General features: G+C 40.0%; 2 protein-coding genes across 4 annotated transcripts in view; both read right to left on the minus strand.

Moving 5' to 3' along the window:
• bcar1 (BCAR1 scaffold protein, Cas family member) overlaps positions 1–19,145 on the minus strand; it is a 92,864-nt gene extending 73,719 nt beyond the window's left edge. The window contains exon 1 of one of the 2 annotated variants that reach the window (XM_088080157.1): positions 18,405–19,145. In XM_088080157.1, the coding sequence (XP_087936283.1) occupies positions 18,405–18,416 (12 nt within the window). In that variant the 5' untranslated portion in view covers positions 18,417–19,145. The remainder of the gene's footprint in view (positions 1–18,404) is intronic. The other variant, XM_088080158.1, reaches the window with a different exon arrangement.
• A 5,378-nt stretch (positions 19,146–24,523) lies between these two features.
• Positions 24,524–24,988, minus strand: part of cfdp1 (chromatin remodeling protein CFDP1) — a 17,289-nt gene continuing 16,824 nt past the window's right edge. For both annotated transcript variants that reach the window (XM_042496439.2, XM_088080160.1), the window contains one exon: positions 24,524–24,988. This exon is cut by the window's right edge and continues 1,497 nt beyond it. The gene's annotated coding sequence lies outside the window, so the exon portion shown is untranslated.

Consider the following 24,988-nt stretch of genomic DNA (forward strand, 5'->3'; position numbering starts at 1 on the left):
CACACACACACACACACACACTATGGGAGCTGTGAGTTTAATCTGCCCAGCTGCCATCCTGTGAATTGGTTGTGAACTGAGAGGCCAAGCAATTTACTCCTCACAAAGGCCATTCCACACCACTGAGCCCTGTGTGTGTGTGTGTGTGTGTGTGTGTGTGTGTGTGTGTGTGTGTGTGTGTGTGTGTGTGTGTGTGCGATGGAATTGAGATGGGTTGGGAGGGGAGGGATAGATGGAATATGTGTAGGATGAAGAGCGCTGTAGCAGAAAGATGTGGAGGGCTGGATAGATGATGGGGATACAGAGGGAGACGGGGCTGGAAGGATCAGGGCAAATGAGAGAGGGATGCTGGGAATTGAGGGAGGGGGAATGAGAGGAAGGAAGTGAAAGCACTGTTTACAGGGAGGTGAGGAGTGATGGACAGACTGGATGGACAGAGAGATAAAGGTGAAGGGGATGAGGGGGTGTTTAGCTCTTACAGTCCTCTCTGAGAGGGCAACACACACTGTCACATAAATAAGCTCTGACTGCCTATGATGACGTCATCATCAGCTCTACCTGCTGGTATAAAGTGCTTTAGCCGACAATGGAAACAGAATAAACAGACTAAACAAAAAACCTCAACTGTGGTTAGTACTTTCTGTACAAGTTTTACACTCACGGTTTAAAATTTCTGCTGTTTCTCAGTCAAAACAATACCAGAATACGGACTTTGATGACTTGAAGTAGCAATGAAAGTCTGTCTGATGAGACTGAGGCAATAGATACAGAAATATGACAGCTTTACTCACATTACCTGAGTCACGTTGTGTTATATCATTGTAATGATTTGGTCAGCTTATCTTGCTAACTTACCATTAGCATTAGAGAGGCCCAGGCTAGACTGCACAGGTTTAGTCTATGTCAGGAAACAGGGAAATCACCCATCACCATTTTCAAAATGGTTACAGGTAAACCTGTCCATGATTTCATCATTGCAGCACAATTTGATTCAATGAATTTATAGAGATATGCCACCAGTTTTTTTCATACTATGAAAATGAAATGAAAAACGTTTTCCAGCATGAACACAGTATACACAGTATACATGATTTGTTTCTGAAGAGGTCGACTCCTAATGAGGACTGAAAAAAAAAGGAAAATATCAAAACACAACATCTTCATGGGTACTGCAGGATCAGAATTATAATAATTATGTTTAAGGCTTGTTACAGACTATCAGTACTTATCAATCTTACTATAGAAATGAAATCAAACTGAAGCTATCACCTACGACTTCCTGCATGTCTTCTTGTAGAGAGGTGACAACATGTTGACACGACACAGACAGACAGAGCTGCAGGAGAGTTGGCTGCATGAATGTGTGTGCTCCTCTGTGACGTGTAGGTGTGTGTGTGCATTAGAGACAGCAGGGTTTAGAGTCCACTCTGCCTCTCACACACAGTTAGCAGGGAGCTCAGAGCTGTGAGGCAGAGGTCACAGCAGCACTTTGTCCCACAGGAGCAGCTTCTGTTTGCCAGCTGCCTCTCTGACTGTGGCACTGCGCTCACTGGAGCCTTTATATGTAGCACTGAGGTGATGCTGAACAGTTGGTACAGAGGCTGGACAAATATTGGCAAGATGTAACCTGCTGGTAATTCTGTCATGCAGTCCTTCATTTAGGACACTGAGTAGATCAATACTACTATTTATGGCTGTCAAATCAAGTTTAAAAAAAATGCCATGATGTGTTCAAATGCATACAAACACACGTTCCTGTGTCCAGTCCCAGTGGCTCCACTGCCCTGGTAACATTGCTATCAGCGTTATTTCGCACTGGGCGGAACAACAACAAGCCTTTTTTTCACAGCAGAGAGAGAACCAGGACTAAAAACTTACAGTAATATTAAACACGATGGATTTTGTTGGAACATTAAATGAGAAAAAGACCAACTTACGACAGCTTGGACTGAGTTTTATGACCTCCTTATACTAAATGATCAACATCACAGGAAATCATCTGGAAATCTGTCTGGTGTAAGGCAACTATTAAGGACTTCTTATCCATATTGGCTGAAAAGTGGAGGATTGTTTCATCAACTGCTCTTTCTATGGTCAACAATGAACTTTCAATCCCAACCTGAAAAAGTCTACATCTTTAAACATTTGCATGAAAACCACAGAAATGACTGCATCAATGGCCAGTGGCAAAGCTGAGAGCTCTACAATGAAAAGCTGGCTGAACGAGGAGCCAACAAGGCCTCTAATACAGGCTGGTCTATATTTTTTCGCATCCACATAGCAACAAGGATCTGAAAATCCAGTTAGCAAGAAAATCCTATTTTGTGGTCAACGTTTACAGTTTTACTTCATTAAAATCACCAACCTCCTTTTACACAGATGAGAAGAGACCCGCTCCAAGACTGCTTTAGTGACTCCAACAGCCGTATCACTGAGGTGCTGGGAGGACAAGCTGAGAAAGGTGTTTGAAGGAGGCAGCCAGGAGCCCTGCAGAACCACCTTCAGCACCAACACTTGTTGGCCCAACAGTTAGGAGCTACAGTATACCTCCTGCTGCTGCCCTGTCAGGCGCACAACAGCTTGAGAAGAGTTTTGGCCTCCGGCCACCAATTCAAACTCCCGAGCACACATGACGTGAGTGTGCTCAGTGCACACAGAATGAGAAATGTGCAGAGGTTCGGATTCTCATTGTTGACTCTCAACATGCCAGAACTCTTATCTCAGTGACTCACAGTCTTTGTGCCAACACACAGCAGAAGAATCAACGGCAGCTGAAGCTGAACTCATGCTGTCCTGCTTCGACACGTAGGCAACACGTAGGTTTTAATCCTCATCTAATTATACCATTTCCAAACTAGCATGACATGTGACCCTGCTGGCTTCAAACAGCCCCCTCACAAACCACACAGTGTGATCTAAAATGCAGAACAAAGAAATGTGTTAAGATCTCCTACTACAACAGCTTAATGCTCTACAAAATGTTTTTTGTTGGCTAAAATGATGCTTTTAAAGGAATTTCAAAGCGCACCCTCCTTGCCTGAGGCCCCTTCATTGCTTTTAATAGGTGTATGTTTATTTTGCACTTTTAGAGAGTCAGTCTTCACTCCGTAGAGAAACCTCTGCCCATGGCAGAGCCTAAAGGCTCCCTAAAAACTGTGAATAAGAAGTATCTCAAGGTGAAACTAATGAAATACACTTTAAGCTTCCACTATTAAGATTTTTACTAATTTATGTTTCACAAATAGACAAGAAACAAGAATTTCTCAAGGCTAAAATAAGAAAAGATAAGAAAAAAAGGGTGGTAATGCAAGGGCAGCACCCCGAACGATGTTAAAGATGGGGGCAGGGTGCAAACCAGATCTACAACCAAGGCCAATGTAATCAATCACTGTTTAAAACATCCATCAAGAAATTCATCAAGAAATTCATGATTTTAAAGTCCCACTGCAGTTGTGGTGATTCCCACTTACAACACACAATATGTCTGCTATCTGAAGATGCAGACACCCTTTTTACACAGAGATCGTACTATAGAGCCACTACCAAGTCCCTTCTTTATGCCTCCTTTACATTTTAACACAGAAGTAAACAACAGCAGCATCGTGCCACTTCAGGGTGTGATTTTAGACAGCATGCCAGCATCAAGGACACAAAAGATGTATGATGGGGTGACTTTTAACAAGGGCTGTATCCGACTCAGAATTATGCCAGCTGAATTGGATTAGGCCGTTAAATCCGAATATTCAATGATTTGTTTTTTATCCATATAAAGTTTGAAAGTTTGAACGGGGCTAATTTGAGTCAAAATGTTCTCTCCATGATTTATTGAGGAACCCAAAGATGGGCAACAACGCTAGTCATGGGTTCCACCGTTTTCCCAAGTGCAGCTGATCAGTCAGGACTCACAAATCATTTGATTTTGAAATGTGATGCTGTATGTGAGATAGGAGGAAGAAGGCAGAGCGGGTGAAGTGAGAGATGATTGAATATGGGAATGCTCAATGAGGGAGTGAGGTAAACGGAAGGTAGTGAAAGGCGAGTGAAAAACTATCTGCAGGGGAAATTACACCAAGCCCTCCATCTCTCAGTCCGAGCACAGTAATATCTACCTCTTCACATCATTAATCTCTCCGTCTTTCCCTTTCTCCTCCATCCATTTACCACGTCATTATCCCACTCTCATTCCCTCCTTCCAGTTTTTTCTCCCGCCCCTCCCCTCTCTCCCTCTTCCTCGTCTGCCTCTCCACAGTGTGTAAATCATCCAATCAGGCTGGATGTAGACCCCATCATGACAGAGACCAGAGGTCAAGCACAGACAAACTGGGATGAGGCGTGTTCCTATTGGGAGGATGGATGGAGGGAGGGGAAATGGCTGGAAAAATGGAGGTATTCAGTGATTCAAGGTGAAAATAAGACTGAGCTTTGCAGTTCCAAGATGAGATTGATGAAAACTGTTATTTTCATTATTGATTAAATTGTTGATTGTTTTTTTTTCTGATTACCTGAAGAATTGTTGAGTCTATTAAAGTTTCAGAAAAGAGTCAAAAATACACATCACTAGATCCCTGAACCCGAAGTGAACAACTGTCAAATTGGACTTCAACAATCGAGTTTTGTTCCAAGATCTTATTCCAAGAGTGTCTGACCTCCCTTTCTACAACATGTTTCCATTTTTTGCCATTTACACTGAAGGACGACACATAGGGAAAGATAGAGGGAGTAGATAAAGGAGGTAAAGGCACACACTAGGCTTAGGGGGTATGTAATATTTCATACTTTCATTCCTTCCTGAAATTTCACTGGGGTATACAGTATATGGACTACATGCTTTCAGCCTTTCAGACTAATAAATACACAATAGACACCCCCAAAATGTTAGGAAAACCTTCTCACGCTTATTTACCTTATAAAAACAGAGAAATACGACTGCACACCTTTTGAATTCAACTTTCTCTTGGTCCAAAAGACTGGCAAGACTTTTTGCCTCCTTAACCAACTTCATTAAAACTCAATAGAAACAAAATAAAACTCAGCCAAATCGTCCTGGTTTCTCTTGCTAGTAATGTAGTTAATAAGTCCACTGTTCCAACAATAAGCAGCTTGGCGGAAATAAATCAATAATTCACAGAGTTATGTGTAATAAGCAAGCCGTTATTCCCTATGGTTTCTTTCTGTTGTTGCTGGCCACCAGCTGTTCACAGTCCTGTAACTAATCTTTCAACCCCTAGGTGTCGTAATGTCTTTCAGCTCAACTGCCTGTTCCACCAGTAGAGACTGGAGCTCTGCTGGTGCATGCTGTGCACTACATACAATGAGTTTAATAGAAAGAGGAGCACCTGTATTTATGCCAATATTGAAAAACATACATACGGGATTTTTAAATACCTTGGTATATCGTGACACTGTGATACTGCCAAAGCCTCGCAGATGGACAATCAGATGCAAAGGAGGTAGCAGAGGTGTGAAGAAGAGGGTAAGGGCAGACAGACAGTCAGGCAGAGGCAAGAATGAATCAGAATGAACCAGAGGTCACTATGCTTCTTCTTTGTTTCTTAAAATCACAGAGCAAATGTGAATGCATATTTCAATGGTTTTGAGTAATGCATACAGAAAAGCACCAAATATTTTTTATTTGTTGAATGTTTCTAATTTATGAAAGGATTAATGAACAAATCTTCTATTAATAAAACTGAGTATTAAGCCATTTGCTTTCAGAAATAAGTACATTGTAACATATATGATTCACGAACCTTTAAATTTACATAAAAATATTATACATTCCCTCTAGGAACCAGAGGACATGCATTAAAAATGTTAATTCACAGGAATCCCTTTAAAAAAATGTCAGCAAGGCGCATGCCAGCACACACACCCACACAGACACATACATACACACACACACACACACACACACTCTTTAAAGCTGCATTTAATGGATCACTCAAAATCATAAACTGCCTCATTGCACAAAACGACCATTATTTGCCAGCAGGGTTTTTCAAGGGATGTTGATCAATGCCAGTTCACTATGATACTGAAACAGGCTAGCAGTTTCCCAATGCTTCCACTCTTTGTGCTAAGCTAGGCTAAAGACATTGCTGTAGCAAACACACAGCAATGAAGCTGACATCAATCTTTTCATTTATGTAAATGGTAAATGGATCCTGCACTTGTATAGCACTTTTCTAATCGTTCAACCAATCAAACGTCTTTTATAATACGAGTCACACTGACATTCATACACTGGTGGCCGAGGCAATCGTACAAGTGCAACATTTAGACTGATCCTTTATATGCAAAACTACAACACTGTATGGCAATGAGAAAAAATATTTTGATAGATAGCTGAGGTACTAAAGGGCAACACAACAACTACATTAAGAACAAGCAAACACACACACGCGCAGTAGAAAAGGTTGATTGAAGAGAGTGTGTCCTGTTGAGGATTAGGTAGATTTCAGAGAATGGAGACTGTAATTTGGTTCAGTAAATTTGATTTAAACTCAACATGTACTGTATGTAGCAATCAAGCAATAAGCTCTGTACTAAGCATACTAACTAATCAATACTAAACCATTTCTGGCTAATGGAGGCACAGATAGCCACACAACACAACAACCAAGCACACTGTAGAGTATACTATACAAATAAGGTTCATACTGTGGGACTGAGGCAGAGATGCACCAATTGCAATTTTTTGGCTGATTCCGTTTTCCAATTATTTAAAGGTCTGACCTGCAGATTCTGATTTCCTTTTTTTCTACAGGCTAAAATTACCAGCATATACAAAAATATCTGGAACTTTTCTTTTAATCCACTGGAAACTTGACTTGAGATAGTAGGCATTCACAATATTGGATTTTTTGCTGATATTCAATATGCAAAAAAATAGCAATTTAAAATTTGGCCAATAACCGAAACCGATATCAATATATCCACTTTTTGGAAAATTCTGCAACTTTCTTCCCCTTATCCTCTGACTGAATATACCTATTTATCTGTATAATTATGCCTCAGTTTAATTTTGTTTTTATATGTATTTTAATTTATTTACTTAATTATTTTATCATTTGTTTATCTGCCTGTTTTATTTTTGTCATTTATGTTCTTCATACATACTTGTTGTGCCTATACCTTTCAGATAATTTTTTTTTTACCTTCTCTGTATCATTAAGTGATATTTTATACATGTTCTCTTTGTAAGTAAAAAAATAACATAAAAATAATGGGTTTCTCATATCAGCAAAAATAAGTATGTTTTGTCTATTTCATTTTAAAGCCAATATTAGCCGATACCAATAAAAATGCATATATTATATTAACGATGAGTGTCTCATTAAGCAACAACAAAAATCTCAAAGAAAACAAATGTTCATAACTATTAGAAAACCTTGATCAAAGACAGCTAATTTGGCTGTTCAAACTATTTCTCAGGATGGTGGGGGTGCGATCAGATCATGCTTAATCAATTACTAGCTTTTGCTTTTGCATTAGCTTTACCATGCTACGCTTTTGAGCTACTTATCAACTGTGTGATTAATACTTATTTGGGTGCTGTACCCCACTCACCTACCTGGCTCCACACAATAGTTTTTTAAAACATGTGCAGCATGCATGTGAATGAGTTATACCTTTTAACTACTGGTTGCGGCTGTTTTTAAAAATAGTCAATTATTGTCTGTGCTGCTGTCTATGACATGATCCATTGTGCAGCACACATATGCTAATTTGATAGGACAAAATGAGAGATTTGTAAGACTAATAATGACATCTGAAACAAATGATGTATCAGTAGTTACTTGCTTTTATAACATAACCTCATAATATAATCAAATATTTTAATCAACATCCATTGAAGTCGTTTTTTGAAAGAACTGTGATCAAGCTATGCAGTGAGTGGGACATTTTGCTGTGTAACAGTAACCCACCGCTGGTGGACAAACTACATCATTGACACACTGTTTCTAACCTCACACCTATCTATGACATTTCTGCACTTCAAGCATATATGTGACACAGTACGTCTGAGATAAACTAAGGATGATGCTGAAATGCTTGAATTTGCTTGTATGGAATATTCAACCACAGTTCAGTATAACCAGCTATTGTCTTTTCAAATACTCATAATATGACAAAATGAATATGGTTGCCAATCATCCAGAGGCAGAGGAGCACATCGGTTATGCAGATGTAAGGGGTTTGACCATGGCTCAGTGGAGGGCAGGCAATGTTGATGAACAGGTCTCCTTTAACAGGAACAAAAGTTTAGTCTTGTTCAAGTTTAAGATTTGTCATTTACTAACATCTGTTGGGAAAACAGTGATGTGTACCATCACCTGAATGTGTGGAGGAGGGGAAGTCAGAAAAGCTGGGTGTCATCAGCATGACAGTAGTCAGAGAAGCCATACAAGTTTATGACAGCAGCATCTTGTGTTGACAAAGAAGAGGACTGGGCCCATGACTGTGTCTTGTGGAACCCCTGTTATAGTTAAAATGTATTCAAGATGTGCAAATACAGTAAAACCGAACTGGGATTTTTAAGGGAAAAAATGTGCATATCTGCCTCACTTAAACACAATCACACGAGGCATCTTTTACAATTACAACATGAAAAATCCTTCAACGACATTGTTAGTCAGTGTTCTGCTGTGCTGATCGCAGTCAAACACTGAGGCGTGGATGGGTAACTGCAACAGTCAGCTCACACACTGCAGCTGTACAGGACACTGTTTGAACAGACGGACAGTTTACACAGACGCAACAATGTGTGAAATGTGCTGATAGCACTGACAGCTCTGCACCTGCATATTTATATCTCTGTTTTTACACTCATTCATATTACATTGCACCTATTCAGCAGATACTGCATTAGCTCATCAATACAGCTGCTCAGTGAAATATATCATGTTTTACACATGAAACACTAAACTTGTGGGGCTGGGAGGAAGGGGTGTGACTGTTGCATTTCGTCTGTATTTCCATTTTCAATCTGGTTTATATAATTATTTAAATTTATTTAGTGTTTCATGCATAAAAGCACAAAAGGTCACATTGATCAAATACAGCCATCCCAGGCAATGGCCATCCTTTAAACCTCTATTGCTGTGTGACGTGGGACCACTGTTTTAGGGCCACGACCTAAGATATCGGCATGTTTCTTTCATGATGGTCATCTTTCATCTGGAACAGCCCAAAATAGCAGTGTATAGTGGGCTTAAAGCAAAGCTTTCTCTTATGACCCAGAGGGGTATGGCTATCACTAGGCCTATCGCTGGTTACATAAAACACATAGGTTATGCTTGTTAAGCACTGAAATGTTATATATACTTCATTTTCACTGTCTCAAGTAAGGCATAGTTGTTTGCGTCCTTAAAATATTTAACTCCAGAACTGTTCTGCTTTCTGGCAGTTTAGCGTTTTGCCAGCTTTTGTTTGTATTACATTGGAATGTCAGTCAGTGTGTGTAAGAGGCACTATGCTCTGCCTATGCACTTTGTCCTGTGTTTCATCTCGGTTCAAATTCTGCGAAACTGACACCCAAATGCAGTGAAAAAATACATAATTACTGCTGTTTGCCTTTGGAGGGGTACTTTTTCTTCTTCAGTCACAGATATTGTGATGTATCACAGATGAATTGTCTTGCAATATATTGATTATTACAAAATAGCAATGTCATGATGGTATCAATATTTTAGGCCAAGTATCATAGTATCGTATCGTGAGTTACAAACACAAAAAAAGTCAAATGAAATTATAAACCGTAAAGCCTTCCACACATAATTTCATGTGCTCTTAATTATTAAAATGACATGATTAGACATTTCTGACCTCATTAATATGAAACAGTCCACTTTATATCGAAATGATTCAGTGACGCTGACATTTTTTTTAACCAAAAGTATTTAACTCACTTTAAATTACACACACACACGCACACACGCACGCATGCACACAAATACAGACACCAGACAAACGCAGATTATGATAATTACATCCAGCTGATAAAATCTCATGGTGACAGGTGTCATTTCAGCAGCTGAAATCGATTTCAACATCAGCTAAAACCCACAAAGCTTTCATAGTGTCAACCAATCATATGCTGTTCAGAGCCACATCACTGTCACTGCCATCAGATCAGTGCTGCAGCTTCACTCGGGGTTTAGGAGGAAAAGGAAAGAAGAGAATTGCATCATTTTGTACATCACATTTGCACTGGATGTTTCCACACTGTCTGTTCAAAGGCAAACACAACTGAGCTCAAGGAACGTGGCGACAATATCAAACAGTGAGACTGACCTTTTGTGATTTTAGCTTAGTGATAATGCAAACTCAGCAAGTTATGGAGGCAATAAAAAAAGGCTGCTGTAGCCTCAGACTGAGACAGTTACGGATCAAACCCTAAGCTTGGATTGCTAAAGGAGATGCGCTATAACAACTTAGGTCATACTTTTGTAGTTGTGGTCATTATTTATATCAGTTTTGAGTTAATTCAGATCATTTAAACTACTTTATTTGGAGGTCAAACTAAAATTGAACTAAGTTGAAATGTTGCAAATAATCCGTCATTACAAAGGAAAACTGTGTGGCACAATTTGGGCTAAGTAGTACCAATAACAGTACCAACACTCACCCTTTAAGTGAAGTTCTTTGTTCAATACTTAAAATGCACATAGAGTGGCGTGTAGTATAGCCATACTTACGAAAAATTTGGTGGCACCTCTGCACGCTAAACTCTGTCAAATACACCATGCTCGAACTCATCACACTCCAGACTGTACGGGTTGTATCATTAGCTGCTTCTGCAGGATTATGAACTCTGAACTGTTGCGAGAGTCTGCGTTGTGATACACACACAGTGCCAAGGCTAACTGTTGGCATCACACAGCTAATGTTACCTTCCTTATTAACTGATTTGACAGAGTCGTTTTGGTCTTGGTGTGAGTTTGTCGGTTATTGGCTTTGTGTTGTATTTTAGCTGCTGCAGCTATCTTAGCTCATGCTAACCGTGCAGACGTTGAACTGACCATTCTACAAGGAGAGCAGCTGCAAAGAGGGAAGCAACAGAAAGTTTGCTGATCCAGCGGAGACTCAGGACGGTCCGCAAATCGCAGCACAAAAAGGATGGAATGCAGGCATTGTTTAAGTGAAGACATTTTGAAACTACTTTGTAGTAGGTTATTTTAGTCAACACCTCAAAGGTTAACTGAATACCTCACAGTAGCTTTACCAAGCCCTAAGCCTAAAAAATAGACAGTCTGGGTTAGGGATGCAAGATAATATCAGCATGCCATCTGTATCAGCAGGTATTGGCTTTAAAATTAAATATGGGAACTGGCCAACATGCTAATTTTGCCGATATCACAAACTGATTATATATATATCTATAGCTATATCTATGTCTATATCTATATCTATATCTATATATATATACATATATTTAGATGAAACTGTAGAAACACAAAGTGAGCAGCTCTGATCTCAGTGTGTGAGTGATGGCGTCCTGATGACAGCATTGCACGGCAGCCTCCGGTTACTCTCATGCTGCACTAATGCAACCTTCAGGATTTTTACCTGTCCGTATATCATAACACACACTATATGTGACTGACACACTGAGCAAACCCTCCTGTTGCCCCTAGCAACTCTCTACTGACGAGGAGAGCTGAGGGACATTGAGATGCAAGGTGAGTGTGTGCGAGTGTGTGTGTGTGTGTGTGTGTGTGTGTGTGTGTGCGCGCGCGCATTGGAGGAAGGGCTTCTATATCTAAGCAGCAATGATTAATATTGAAGTGAAAAGCTTTGCAATTGCAAACCCACACACAAACAGTGCTCGCATCCTACTGGCCAAACAGTCCCTGTTGATACTCTCAGGAAACCCCACCCATCCTACTAAAGATGGCTGCATTTATGTGTGTGTGTGGGGGGGGGGTGCAATTGTTCAATTGACTTCAATATTTATCATTGCTGCTTAGAGATAGAAGCCCTTCCCTTAGTGGGTCTTAAATAAAGACAAACACACAAATAGCATGTATGGACAGCACAACAATGTGACACACATATTCAGCATTGCAAATTATCATGAACAGGTTGCATGAATGAACATACACACACTTAAGTATGTATTGTATGTATGTATGTATGTATGTATTTATGCATATGTCCCACCTGCATTTAAAAAATGAGATGTATGAACAACTGTGTCAGGGCGCACACAAAAACAAACACACTCTCTCACACACACACATACACACACACTCTCTTACACACACACACTCTCTCTCTCACACACACACACACACACACACACACACCTGTATCATGCATACATGCATGAATGTAAAATCAATTCAGCCTTCATCAAATTTTAAAACTGGATTTATATATTCATGTGTCCATTTAGAGATCTCACACACACACGGAGGAGGCAAACAGGAGAAAACACACTCGGCATGACAAACACTTAACCCCAGGCCCTTCTCCTCTCTGCCATCTCACACACTCTGCAGCAACAAACTGCACACACCACTACTACATCAGGGCTCAGTCTGAACAGTCAGCACTAGTTTGTTTCTTTTTAACACATTTCAAATAAAATGTGATTGTTTTTGACTGAGTGTGAGACAATACTGACCCCGATTATAATATTTGTATTTCCCTCTCTGCACAAATATGCAGTGTACACTTGGTGGAAATGCTACAATGGGCATTTTTCACTATTTTAGTACAACAGACTACACCTTTAATCCGTCAGCTGAGAAAATTGTTGACACATTGTAAAAAATTGATTTCCATGTATTTTTTATTACAAAGCAACTATAGGTGTTATATAAATATTGTGAAAGAATCAGTCCAAATGGAAAGGTCCAGTCCCTATAGAAAATGTGCCTTTAAATGAGCTGTCAGGACTTCTGTGAAGTTTTGATGTCACAAGTCGAGCCCAACAAATATACCAGTCGGCCGAATTTATCGGCTGATATTGGCCTATCACGGATATATCGTAACAGCTTATTTATTGTCAAATATGCACAATATGAAACACGTATTTTTAACATAACATAATGCAGAAAAAGATAATTAAATTTTCAATGAAGTTTACCGTTTCAGTGCACTGATGGCATTTTTTACAGTAAAGTTTATTGCATATTTTCATATATAGTGTACACACACACACGCATACATATGATGGTATATATACTACCTAGTATCATCATTCCCTATATAGTTATTTTCTCACATATTATTTTGTATAGGCACACCAACAGCCCGCCTTTCACTTCTACTGACTGAAATATTTGGAATAACAAATATAACAACAAAATAACAAATCTTTGTTTCAGCTATTTCATGTTACAGTTGCTTAAATCTGTATAGGGACTAAATGTAAAAGGTACGTGCTAATATAAGTTAATAGTGAGCTATGGGTGTCAAACCATCTAAGTTCAATGTGAATTGTGTCTATTCACATTTATTAATGTGTTTGTGTGTATGTATCATGTACAAACAGCCTGTGTCCTCCTCGGAGCCTCTGAAAATCAGGCCACTCTCTTCAAATTCTATATTTATCTGACCCATCCTGCCTTTCTGCTGCTACAGTAGAAGCGTGTGTCTGAAAAATAATACACACTAGAAGATCCTCCAGCCACAGTCTGGCAGGTTTTGCTCCACATAGAAACAGAGCGATCAAATAGACAAACATCCGAGTATGAAATTCAAACACATCCTGGTTATTTTTTCTGTGTGATCAGCAAATCAGGCCATGCAAAGCTGAACATGCTCCGAACACACTCTCTCACACACACACACACGCACGCACACACCATCTCTAGGAACAAACCTGCTATGTACGTCATGGAAAGTGTATAGTGTGTGTGTGTGCGCGCGTTCGCGTGCGTTACAGCAGAGACATGTGACCAGGTGAGAGGGATCATGGGAATGGTTGCTGTGGCAACTAGGATCTCACTGACAGCGCAGGTGTGATGATGTCACTAATGTCAATAGGAGCGATGGCAGAAGGTGACAGAATAACGGAGCGGTGCATGAGACGCACAACAAACAGACTGCAGGTTGCACTTCATTTCTCCAACTCACTGAGTAAATACACAGTGCACATGTGCGCACACGCACACACTCACACACACATCAGCAGTGACCCCACTATCACCCAGGTAGGCAAACACTTTGTATTATTTTTCAGTAACCATAGCAACATGCAGCTGAACCAACACTATCACCACAGAGAAATCCTGTTTGTGTGTGTTTGACTGGTCACACTGGAGGGCCAACACGAGACAGGAAACATCTTGGATCATGTAATGATGTGTGAAATCATTCCAGTTATTATCAAAGTAGAAGTCAAAAAAATGTCTAAATAGTTGATTAATCGATCAACAGACTTTTAATCAGCCCTATATCAGAGTACATGTGTCAATTTATAATGTTAAACATTAAATTTTAGGTCATTGAGAAGTATTTTACTGATATAAAGAGGGTCAGCACATAAAACTGGGCTGTCTCTGCAGGAGAAAGATGCAAATACTTTTGAAATATGTGCTATGACCAGAGAAAATGGAGTAAAAGGGTGATTTTGCTCAGGAGGTAGAAAACCTACAACTACCAGAATGCTACGTGCCTGATCAGACCGATAAACGCTCCCACTGGTGGGCGAAATGACGTGGAATGGTCCGTGTGTAAGAATGGCGGGCCGGCCAAATCTTGTATTACAGTTAAACGGTAAGCTAAAACATGTTTCTGAAAAAGGCAACAAACACGCAACTCCGTAACAGAATCTTGGTTTATATTTGATCAGCGCTGCTTCGTTTTACTGTTTGATCTCCGTTTCTTCTGCCTCCGTTTTTTGCTGCTTAAATTTAAGCAGCAAGAACGGCGCATCTGTCTCCTATGACACCTGTCAAAAGGTGTGCCGACTCCGCCTCCTTGGCGGACCGTAGGTGTACACTGACGTGAAAATGGTACACAGCCACCAAATGTCTCACTGAGGCTGAGCCCATTCAAACTTTAAAACATTTATGGGGAACAAAAGGAATCACTGCATATTCATATCGAACAGCCACATCTGATTCGGTTGATATAATTCTGAGTCAAGCAGCGCCTCCTTAACATGTCCTTCATCACATCAAAATATGGAAAAGTAGAACAGCTGGAGCTGCTTGTCATTTTGCCCCTTTTTGCATCAAAACAGTTGTTTTTCCTAAAGGACTCGTTGGACTCTCTTTCCTTCATTCACCTTCTTAAAAAGGTGAGCACTGAGATATTTGCACGCATCCAAAAAATCTGATGATATCCTTCATAAAGTTTAAAAGCAGGTGATTTTCTTTTGCATGCATCAGTACTCCACAATTTTGCAAACTTTTGGTGAGTCGTGTACAACATATCCATGACAGTGCACAGAGCCGACAGTGAACAGATAAGAGGCCGTGTGTCGCAAACTGCGGTAAAAACAGTTGACTATTCTGAATAGGCAGTATACATGTTGAAAGAATGCTCCTTCAACCTGAATAATACTGTCATATCCCACATGTCTTATTGGAAAATGTTTAATTCATGAAACATCTTAATTCTGAATATTTAAACAGAGTTGATATGACCCTAAAAATTCTGAATATTGTATATTTGAAATAACAGGGGAATGCTGGTGAGCATGTAACCGCAGTCATTGAGGTTATCCTGAAAAGTGCACTATTCTACTGAGATTTCACAAAGGAAATGTTGAGGGAACGACTCAGTTGAATATTTGGTACCATGTGTACTTTTAAAGTGTTGTGAGCAGAAGTTTGGCGAATGGAGACCTACTTATTGTCCTCCCTGCTGAGGGGAAAGTACAACCTGCCATCTGTCTGTCTGTTTGACTAATCTGTCAGAGGACATGAGAGCTGTCTAAAGAAGAAACCACTGTCTGTCTCTGCTTTGGTGAGAACCTACACACACACACACACACACACACATACACATCAGATGCATCAAATACACAGTGAATGCATCACTGTCATCATCACAGTTTCTGCCTTTGTGTTGCACAATCTCCCCCTCTGTGGCAGGAACGCACATGCTTGACACACACACACACACACACAGATCTGCAGTGTGTCTCATCAAATAGCAGGAGGCAGCAGGTCCATGTGTGAATGCCAAGTTTAGCAGATCAGAACACATCCTGCCACGCTGAGAAGGTGAGCTGCAGCCGCCGCCTCTGCGCCTCAGTGGGTGGAAACACCTTTCTACGCTGCAACTAATCGACATTACTAGAGATGACAGCCGTGCAGAGGAGCAAAGCCTCGCGGATAAGTCCTTTGCAGCACTGCTCTCTTTTCACATATAATCCATCAAACAGCTGTTTAGGAGACGAGGTTTGAGTCACGTGACCATTCAACTCTGCTACGGCGAGATAGTTGACAAATTATGGAGGAATTCTTACGAAGGCTTTGATCAGAGAGCAGCAGCCTCCTCAGCGGGCTGTGATAGGCCGAGACAGCTGTCAATCAACCATACACCTCAAAACGTACCTGTCTCATCTGTAATACCTTACTTTTCCGAGAGCCAGCATCTACTGGTCATTAGTGGAACTACAGCTTAAAATAAAAAATCAAAATCAAGTCGAGTCTGAAGTAATCAAATTCGTGATTTGAGTCTGAGTTGAGACCAAGTCATGTGACTTTAGCCGACACCTCTGGTTGTTATTATTGTTATCATTATTATTATTATTATTATTATTATTATCAACACAAGGACTGTGGAAAGCATCAGCTATCAGATGTGACTAACAATGTAAATGTTGTGCATTCCTAATAATCGAAATATCTAGGCCCATTTCATTTGGGGTGTTGCTAAATACACATGCACGCACACATGCACGCACGCACGCACGCAGGCACGCCAAAGGCACGCACACAGCTCTCCATCAGGCCCTCCAGGCAGAGTTTGTGAAAGAGATCTTCAGGAATGCGATAAAGAACAAACAAACAAGCTCCATAAAGACGATTTCCAACAGCAGCAGCAGCAGCAGCAGCAGCAGCAGCAGCAGCGAGCACTAAAACATCTAAGACTGCGTGCAAAAGCAACATCATATAAATCCATCCCGAGGACACACACAAGCAGTAATATCAGCTGTCTAAATGTGTTGACAGGCCAGGCCTGCCAAGAATAGCTATGGCACTACAAACACAGTATGTGGCCTCAAACCAAAGAGCACTCACTAAACTGCCACACTAATGCCCCTTCACTAATGAGCCAGGCTGCACAGGAGCTTGGTAGTATTACACATTATCAGTCAGTGGTTCTTCCAGCAAATTCCACTTGTATGACAAACCAAGAAGAACACTTTAACCCTTTGAAAACTGAGCAAATTGGGTTGATTTCTTTGGACAGCATGGGCAATCTGTAGTGAGCAATTTGTCACACAATGTCTCACAAGTTGCAAGAAATTAGTAAAAGGTGGCATGAAAAAGAACTGTTTTTTTAAGAGGCAAGTTTTTAAAAAAGGGAAAATGTCCAGAAAACTATACTGATAATTATTATAGTTATATATTTAAAACAATGACACAGAAAAAAATATATATTTTATATGCATATATTTTTATGGGGATGCAAAGTAGTATCAGCATGTCATCGGTATCAGCAGGTGGTGGCTTTAAAATTAAATATCGGCATCAGCCAACATGCTGATTTCTGCTGATATGACAAACCTTTTTCTCTTTCTTTTTTTTTTCGATGATGTGAAGATGTACAAAAGCATTTTTCTTATTTTGCACAATGAATGAATATTGCATACACTGAAAAGTACTGTATTTCATGTCTCATATCACAGTAAGAGTATGCATTACATGATGTTCATTCCACCTCAGGAGAGACTTGATTATCACTAAAATTAGGTGGAAAAAAAGTGGATTTATCAATATCAGTATTGTTTATCAGCCAAATGAGTTTTTATATAATAGCATATGAGATATCAGAAAAATCCCCAAAATCATCCCTTTCTTTTTTCTTTTTATTTACCTTTTTGTTTGGACATTTTCAGATATTTTTCGGCACTAATTATTTGCTAATGCTTAGGCTATGTCTTGCTAAGTTGCTAGCTGCCTTCTTCCAATGTTTTTGCAAGAAAACAAACCAATTTGCTCAGGTTTTAAAGAGCCAGTCAATATAATGCGCATTTTTAGGATTGCTTTCATGAAAAACACGTTAAAAGCAGTTGAAAAAGTTGACACATGAATAATTGAAATGCTGCTCAGGTGGAGCTGGGTGTGTGATGCACTGACTGTCTCTCATTGGACGTGTCATGTCTTGTTCTATCGTGTCTCTAAACAGCTAATATGAAACACTGAAGGACAGAAAAAGCAGACAAGCTGTCTGTGGAAGTATTTCCTGAGCCGCAGGGCTGACATACTTACAGGGACAGACATTTTGCTGGTGCTGTCACTCTGCTCGGCTCCTGGCTGGAAACACACGGTGGGCTTTTTTCTTTCCAGATGCTACTTTTCCCAACAGAAGGCGGTTTGTTTGTTCACGGCTCCCCGGGTGTCAGTCCTCCTCCGTCCATTCCGCGGGGGCAAACATCCAGCAGTGGACAGAGGTCGGGCTTTGGTTCAGTTTGTGTCTGCAGCAGAAGCAGGGTTTGCGGCCGCCTGAATGTCCAGCAGAGCCGGCTGTGTGTCCTCCGTCCCCCGCCTTCCCTCTCCCTCCCTCCGCCGCTGCTCGCCTCGGATCCTTCGCGGACCTCTTTAGTGAGAAACGCTTCAGTAAACGCTGGTAAACGACGAAACGCTGGTTCGGGCGGTCAGGCGGCTTTGCAGCGTCCTGTTGACAGGTCTGAACCGGGAGTGAACGGCAGGAGAGACCCGCCTCTGCCGCTGTCTGCTGCCGTCCTTCCTCAGGGATCATCCAGTCCAGCCTTAAAGAGACCGTCTCACCACGCTCACAGTTCCCACAGTTCACAACGCGCTCTCAAAATCCACAGCAGGGAACCCCCCGGGGCATTTATGGAACAAGCCTACAAAGGACCGTACCAATACTTCTGCATGCTCATTTATCACCGATCATTCACTGCCTGCTAACACCGCAGCAGCGGCGTAAGGTGGGGACAAGGGGCCCCCGTGCGCGCGAGCTCTTAGTAATGAGCCAAAACTATCCTTTTTATTTATTTATTAATATTTTTTTTTATCTGTTATTCTTTAAGCATTTTTTAAGTTAAATGAACAAAACAAATGACATACAAAAACTATCAAAAAGGCTAAATATATATGAATATATGTAAATAACGACAGACAAAGAATAAAAATTAAAATAAATATACATAATAATAATAAAACATTCAGGGGAGTTCATAAATGATACGCAGATTGCAAATATTCAAAATTTATAGGTTGATATATAGAGTAATTTCATGTTACAGTATTACTAAGTTAGCAGGTGAGATAAATAGAGAAGAAAAGAAGAAAGTTCTTCATGTTATATATTTAATCAGTTTCTACCGTCTCTTTTCAATATATATGTATTTGGTTTCTTATTCTCATAGTGATCTTTTCCATTTCATAAATTTAGTTCACAAGATCTTTCCATTTATTATTATTCAGATTGTCATTATTTAACCAATTTCTTGTTACTTGTTTAATTGCTACCTTTATCATTAACACAAATGTGAATTTTTCCTCTCAGTTTCTTCAGGTATTTTCCCTAGAAGTTAACACAGTGTCTTTTTGTTAATAAACTGTATGTGTCAAAGATTTTAGTGATTCTCTATCTGAATTTTCCCACAGACCATTTACAACATTACATGACTAAAGTATATGGTGCACTTGGTCTTCACCACATTCTCTCCAAAACTTAGATTTTTATTTTGATTTATCGTCTTGCATTTGTTCCCAGTCTGTTAATGAAATATCGCATTTCAGTTTATTTTCTCAATAAATTGTTTATTTTGATTATTAGATTATGTTGACAACCTTTGTTATACATTTTGTTTCAACCCTACTGTTGTACATCTTAAGGATATATTTTATCAGTGGATTAATATCTTCACGTCAAATAGGTAGCTCCTCACTTGCACTCTATGCTCAGCCTCCCTCCATTGGCCCCAGTGCAACCGCCCAACCTGCACTTTCTATATTTATGCCCCTGCATTGCAGATAACTACCTTGCAAAACATGCAGCTGTATGTTGGACATCTGAGGTTCAAATATTATTACAATGTCCACTATACTATACATGATACAACACATACTTAAATTTACAACCACATCACTATACTAGGCCTGTATATTGTAGACTGCTACAGAGATATGGTCAGTGGGCCACCTTGCATCTTATCATAGGCCAGAATTGGTCCACAGGCCATAAATTGAATATCACTAGCCTACTATAATGACAGAAAAACAAGTTGTTGCCGACAATCTAAAAATATCAAAGAACAAACTCAGCCTAATGAGAGGAGATGCGGTTTAAAACTTTAATGAGAGTAGAATTTTTTATTTGTGTTTTTCAGCCACTCCATGCAGCCAGTGGTAGTCATTCTCTCCCTGACAGTCTGCAAACCTTTTAGCAAGCTCTGCTCGGATATTTTATTCCACCACAGTGAATATCAAGTCTGCATTCATTTCTATCAAAGTTACAATGTTATTATTCCCATAACACAACAACATGATTTGCAAAATGTTTTGTAATGTTAATTACCAAGATTAACATCTAGTGACTGATGTGTCATTTCCATCATTTATTATAGTGCAGTGAAACTCATTTACAGCCCACAGACCAAATCTGGTAGGGAGCTGCGTGGCCCTCCCATCCATTTTCTAATTCACAATAAAAATAAAGCTACTTTCTACTTTTAGTAAGGTGTCAGAGTGCATAAAATAGCATCAAAATAGAGCTGCTTGTTTATCAAAAAAAAGTGCCAGTGAAGGATCTCCCGCACCCCCCGACAGAGGTTCTAGCTGAGCCCCCAATGTCCTTAAATCCCTGAAACATCCTAAAATCCTAGAAATATCCTAAAATCCCAGACAAATCTTCAAATCATAGAAACATCTTAAAATCCTAGAAATGTCATAAAATCCAAGAAAAGTCCTAAAATCACAGAAACACCCTAAATTTGAATGTCCTAAAATCCTAAAAAAATCTTAAAATCATAGAAATGTCCTAAAATCCTAGCAATGTATTAAAAATCAGAGACATTTCCTAAACTACTAGAAATCTTCTAAAATCTGGGAAATGAACCATTTTGCAAAAGTGGCCCCGGGCAAAGCAAGTTGAGTATTCCTGTTATATTCTATGCTGAGCTAACTCAACATCCTCCTCTGAGGTTTTGCAGTTTGTGCAGTCACTATCAGAAGTTACATGTTTCTGCTCATTTTAACAATGTGGCCCACATTTGATCATTTGAACAAAGTGACACTAACAAAACAAATGAAGTGACTTAGTATTCACAAGCACACCTCTGATCACAGACAGTTGTTTGAAATCAGTAAGTCATTATATTGTTTGGAGCAGACGGATTGTCAGGATGATGTGCGGTATAAATAGTTGAGCCCCGGCTGCCCTGCTGAGCGCTCTGTCTTCTGTCTGGTGCCTCTTTGTGTGTGTGTGTGTGTGTGTGTGTTTCTGCAGGAACACAATCAGGCTCCCTGCTGTGGTTTAAATAACAGCAGCTATTTTCACCAACGCACCTCACTTACATGTCACACATGCATGCTCCCATCCTGCTGGAGTTGGCCAGTAACACTAGTAGCTATGTGAGTACTTCTCCTCTGATTAAATGAGGGAGGAGAGAAAAAGTGAAGTGTCACCAGAAAACAAAAGCCAGACAAGTCAAACACTATGGCTATATAACAGCCTTTGTGTCCTATTTTATTAAAAATTGTACCTCTTCTCTATCTTGGAAGCATTCATGATTGTTGTCATGTTTGGGGGTGTTTTTGCGTGTTTGACAGCTGTCACACTGTTAGCTGTGGAAGTTATTTCTTCTGAAAACCTCGGCTCCACCAAGGCTTTTTTGTGCTCTTTTGAAGAGGAACACTACCTGAATTAAGAATTCCAGTATGTTATTTCCAAGGTCTTGAAAAGTTCAGTCAATATTTGTGAAAATGAGCTACTTTCTGTCAAAGCTAGACACCAGACAAGTCTTAAACTTATGACATCATCATGTACAATGTCTGGAGTAGCTCCATAGACAACGAATGTGAGCTTGATTTTGTGTTTGCCCAACACATTCTCATCCCAAATCATCACATATTGGTGCTTTGCAGTAGACATCCATCTCTACATATTACATTTTTGGTATCCTTCTGCGTCTTCTCCTTAAGTTGCAGCAACCAGTGCGAGGACATCAAAAAATGCACATGCTGGCACGCATGGTTAGAATAAGACAAATATATAAGGTGTAGAAAATAAACATAACATTCAGACAGGAAGCAAACACCTGATTCCTGCATGAAAGTCCGAGGTTTGTACCCATCCACCGCTCCCGTTGTCCGCCCCATAGGCACACTCATGCTTCTCATATTACATCATTACTGGCAGTGTTTCAACCTGACGCTGTCTGTGTTTCATGAAGGTACGATGGTATACCATTACAGATGGATGACATATTATATGAATATTAAGCTTTGTCGTGGGTTTGGGCTTTTTGTTAGCGACGCAGGTGGCATGACTGCTGGTCGGTCAATCCGCCACTTTGATCCAGACGGAAATACCTTAAAAACTATTTGAGTGTCGTGCCATTAAAACTGGGAAACACATAAGCATTATACCTATTAAACATTAATTTATTAACATGCTGATGTTAACATTTAGCTAATTTAAGCATTATCTCTACTGCTGTATCTGGCTGCTCTCAGCATCATCCAAAACATTTTTCACAATTCATCATCTATTTAGCAGCTCCAGACTTTATACTCTATGACATCACAAATTAAAGTTTTACCACTCTAGTTTTTGGTTTTGGGTTAGAGTTCATGTTTACTGGTATTTTAAAGACTTTCTTAGTCCATAGGAATAACATGTATACATTTGAAAATGAGCATAGTTTCCCTTTAATAACCTGTGGGCGATATTATAAATAATGAGATGACTGTGTTTCTTTATTAGATGCATGTCTTCTACACTTATCATGGAAATGAAAGTGTCCAGTGTATGCAGCGTAAAATCAATCCCTCATAACGGATGATCTTAATGAGATCCAAATCCAGTTCCACTGCACCGCAACAGGGTGCACACAGAGGAGATTTAGTGAAGATCTTATGCGTCTATAAATTATTACAAAAGCAGCTTCATGTAAAAATGATCAGCCCTCTGACTACCATGTAAATAAAAGAAAACATGAGAGAAGAGACTGGGGTTATAAACAGCATGTTGATGTACAGTCAGCGCTGATGTCCTTTTAGTGAAACCACCTCCAACATTCTGCATGTGATTGATTTATCCCGTCATGATTAGAGATTACCTCAGACTGCACTGGGTGTCTATGGGAAACCATTAGATTGAGTGGCCTCTGCTGAGACAGTTTGATTGGAGTGGAGTTTTAGTGTCCGATGATGATGTAAATGCTGTTTCAGCCTCATCCTTCCTGACAAGAATAAAATTATAGCAACACACTCCAAGCGACACCTTCCACCATAATAAACTGTGTGTGAGCATGCGTGAGGATAATCTCCTGTCAGCCCCACGCCATAAAAATCCCACTATCTGTCTGTGTGTGTGTGTGTGTGTGGAAAGGAAGGTTTAGTAGTGAATCACAAGCTGTTTTTAGGTAACTGTCAGGAGCAGTTCTGTCTTTAAACCACAGGAGAGCTGCTTTATTCAAAAATACACACACAACATTTCAGCATCCTCTGCAGTCACCACAGGATGCTGCGTTAGAAGTGCTGTTGGTAAATAGAAATTAATGGCTCAGGATACTGAATAAAACAAAACGTACTGGATGACAGCTGGTTCATACATAAATTTTACCCAATTTATTCATACGATTGTTTATCCGGAGTGCCTTTTTCAGGGATACTGAACTTGTTTTAGTGAGGGGCCACTTTGGCAAAATGACAGGGGACCTGGCAGTTACAGCAGCCCCATACATGTTTCTAGGATTTGAGGACATTTCTAGAATTTTGGGTCATTGGGCTCTTGGCTAAGACCTCTGTTGCGGGGTGCGGGGGATCCTTTTTTTTCGATAAGCACGCTCTATTTTGATGCTTTTTTTATGCACTCTGGTGCGTTATGTATACGAGAACTGCAATCCAAACCAAAGTTTTGTGGCAGTAAAAAGCCAAATGTTAACGAGTGTTAGCAGGGTTTTTTTGCAGTGGGAATTTGACTTTAAGAAATTCTTTGCGTAAACTAGTGATTTCAGTCAGGCTAACATGTTTGCATTTATTTTAAAAGTCCAGTTTTAGTCAGACTGACAATAATAAGACATTTTCTCAGGTTATGGAAACATACTGAGTGACTGGAAAACGCGCACAGGGTTTAAACTGCCACACAGGCTTTTTACATCCCAGGTCAAATAACATTGTTGGCTACAAACAGCTGGGTGTTTATAGCATCTTTATTTATGTCATGTTTTATAATTTATTCACTAATCATCATGTTGGGGTTCCTTTGACGATCCGTGCAGTCAGCGGTAAAATTTCAGCAGGGGTGATGGAAGAACAATGGTTGACTTCGTCTTCAGAGAACAAACAATTAGACACCTCGGCAAGTAATAATAAACTAAGCAGCTTACTCAAAATGAACCGCTTGTTTATTGAATATTTACATGAATAAACAGAGAGCTGCATCAGTCAAACTAACAAGACTTCAAATCTGCCTCCTCTGCATCAATCCTCCGCCTGCCTCTGTCCTCATATGTGTCCCTAACCAGGACAACAGAGCACCTGCGGGACAGGCAGTCAGTGTGGTCCTCTCATATATGATGGATGAGACACAGACTGATTGATTACACTTCTATTGTGGTATTGATCAGCATTAGAGTGCTCTGTACAGTGTCCCGGGA

The sequence above is a fragment of the Plectropomus leopardus genome, chromosome 7 (genome assembly GCF_026936395.1).
Source record: "Plectropomus leopardus strain MGB_pleo_1.0 chromosome 7, ASM2693639v1, whole genome shotgun sequence".
In the NCBI taxonomy this organism is placed as follows: Eukaryota; Metazoa; Chordata; class Actinopteri; order Perciformes; family Serranidae; genus Plectropomus; species Plectropomus leopardus.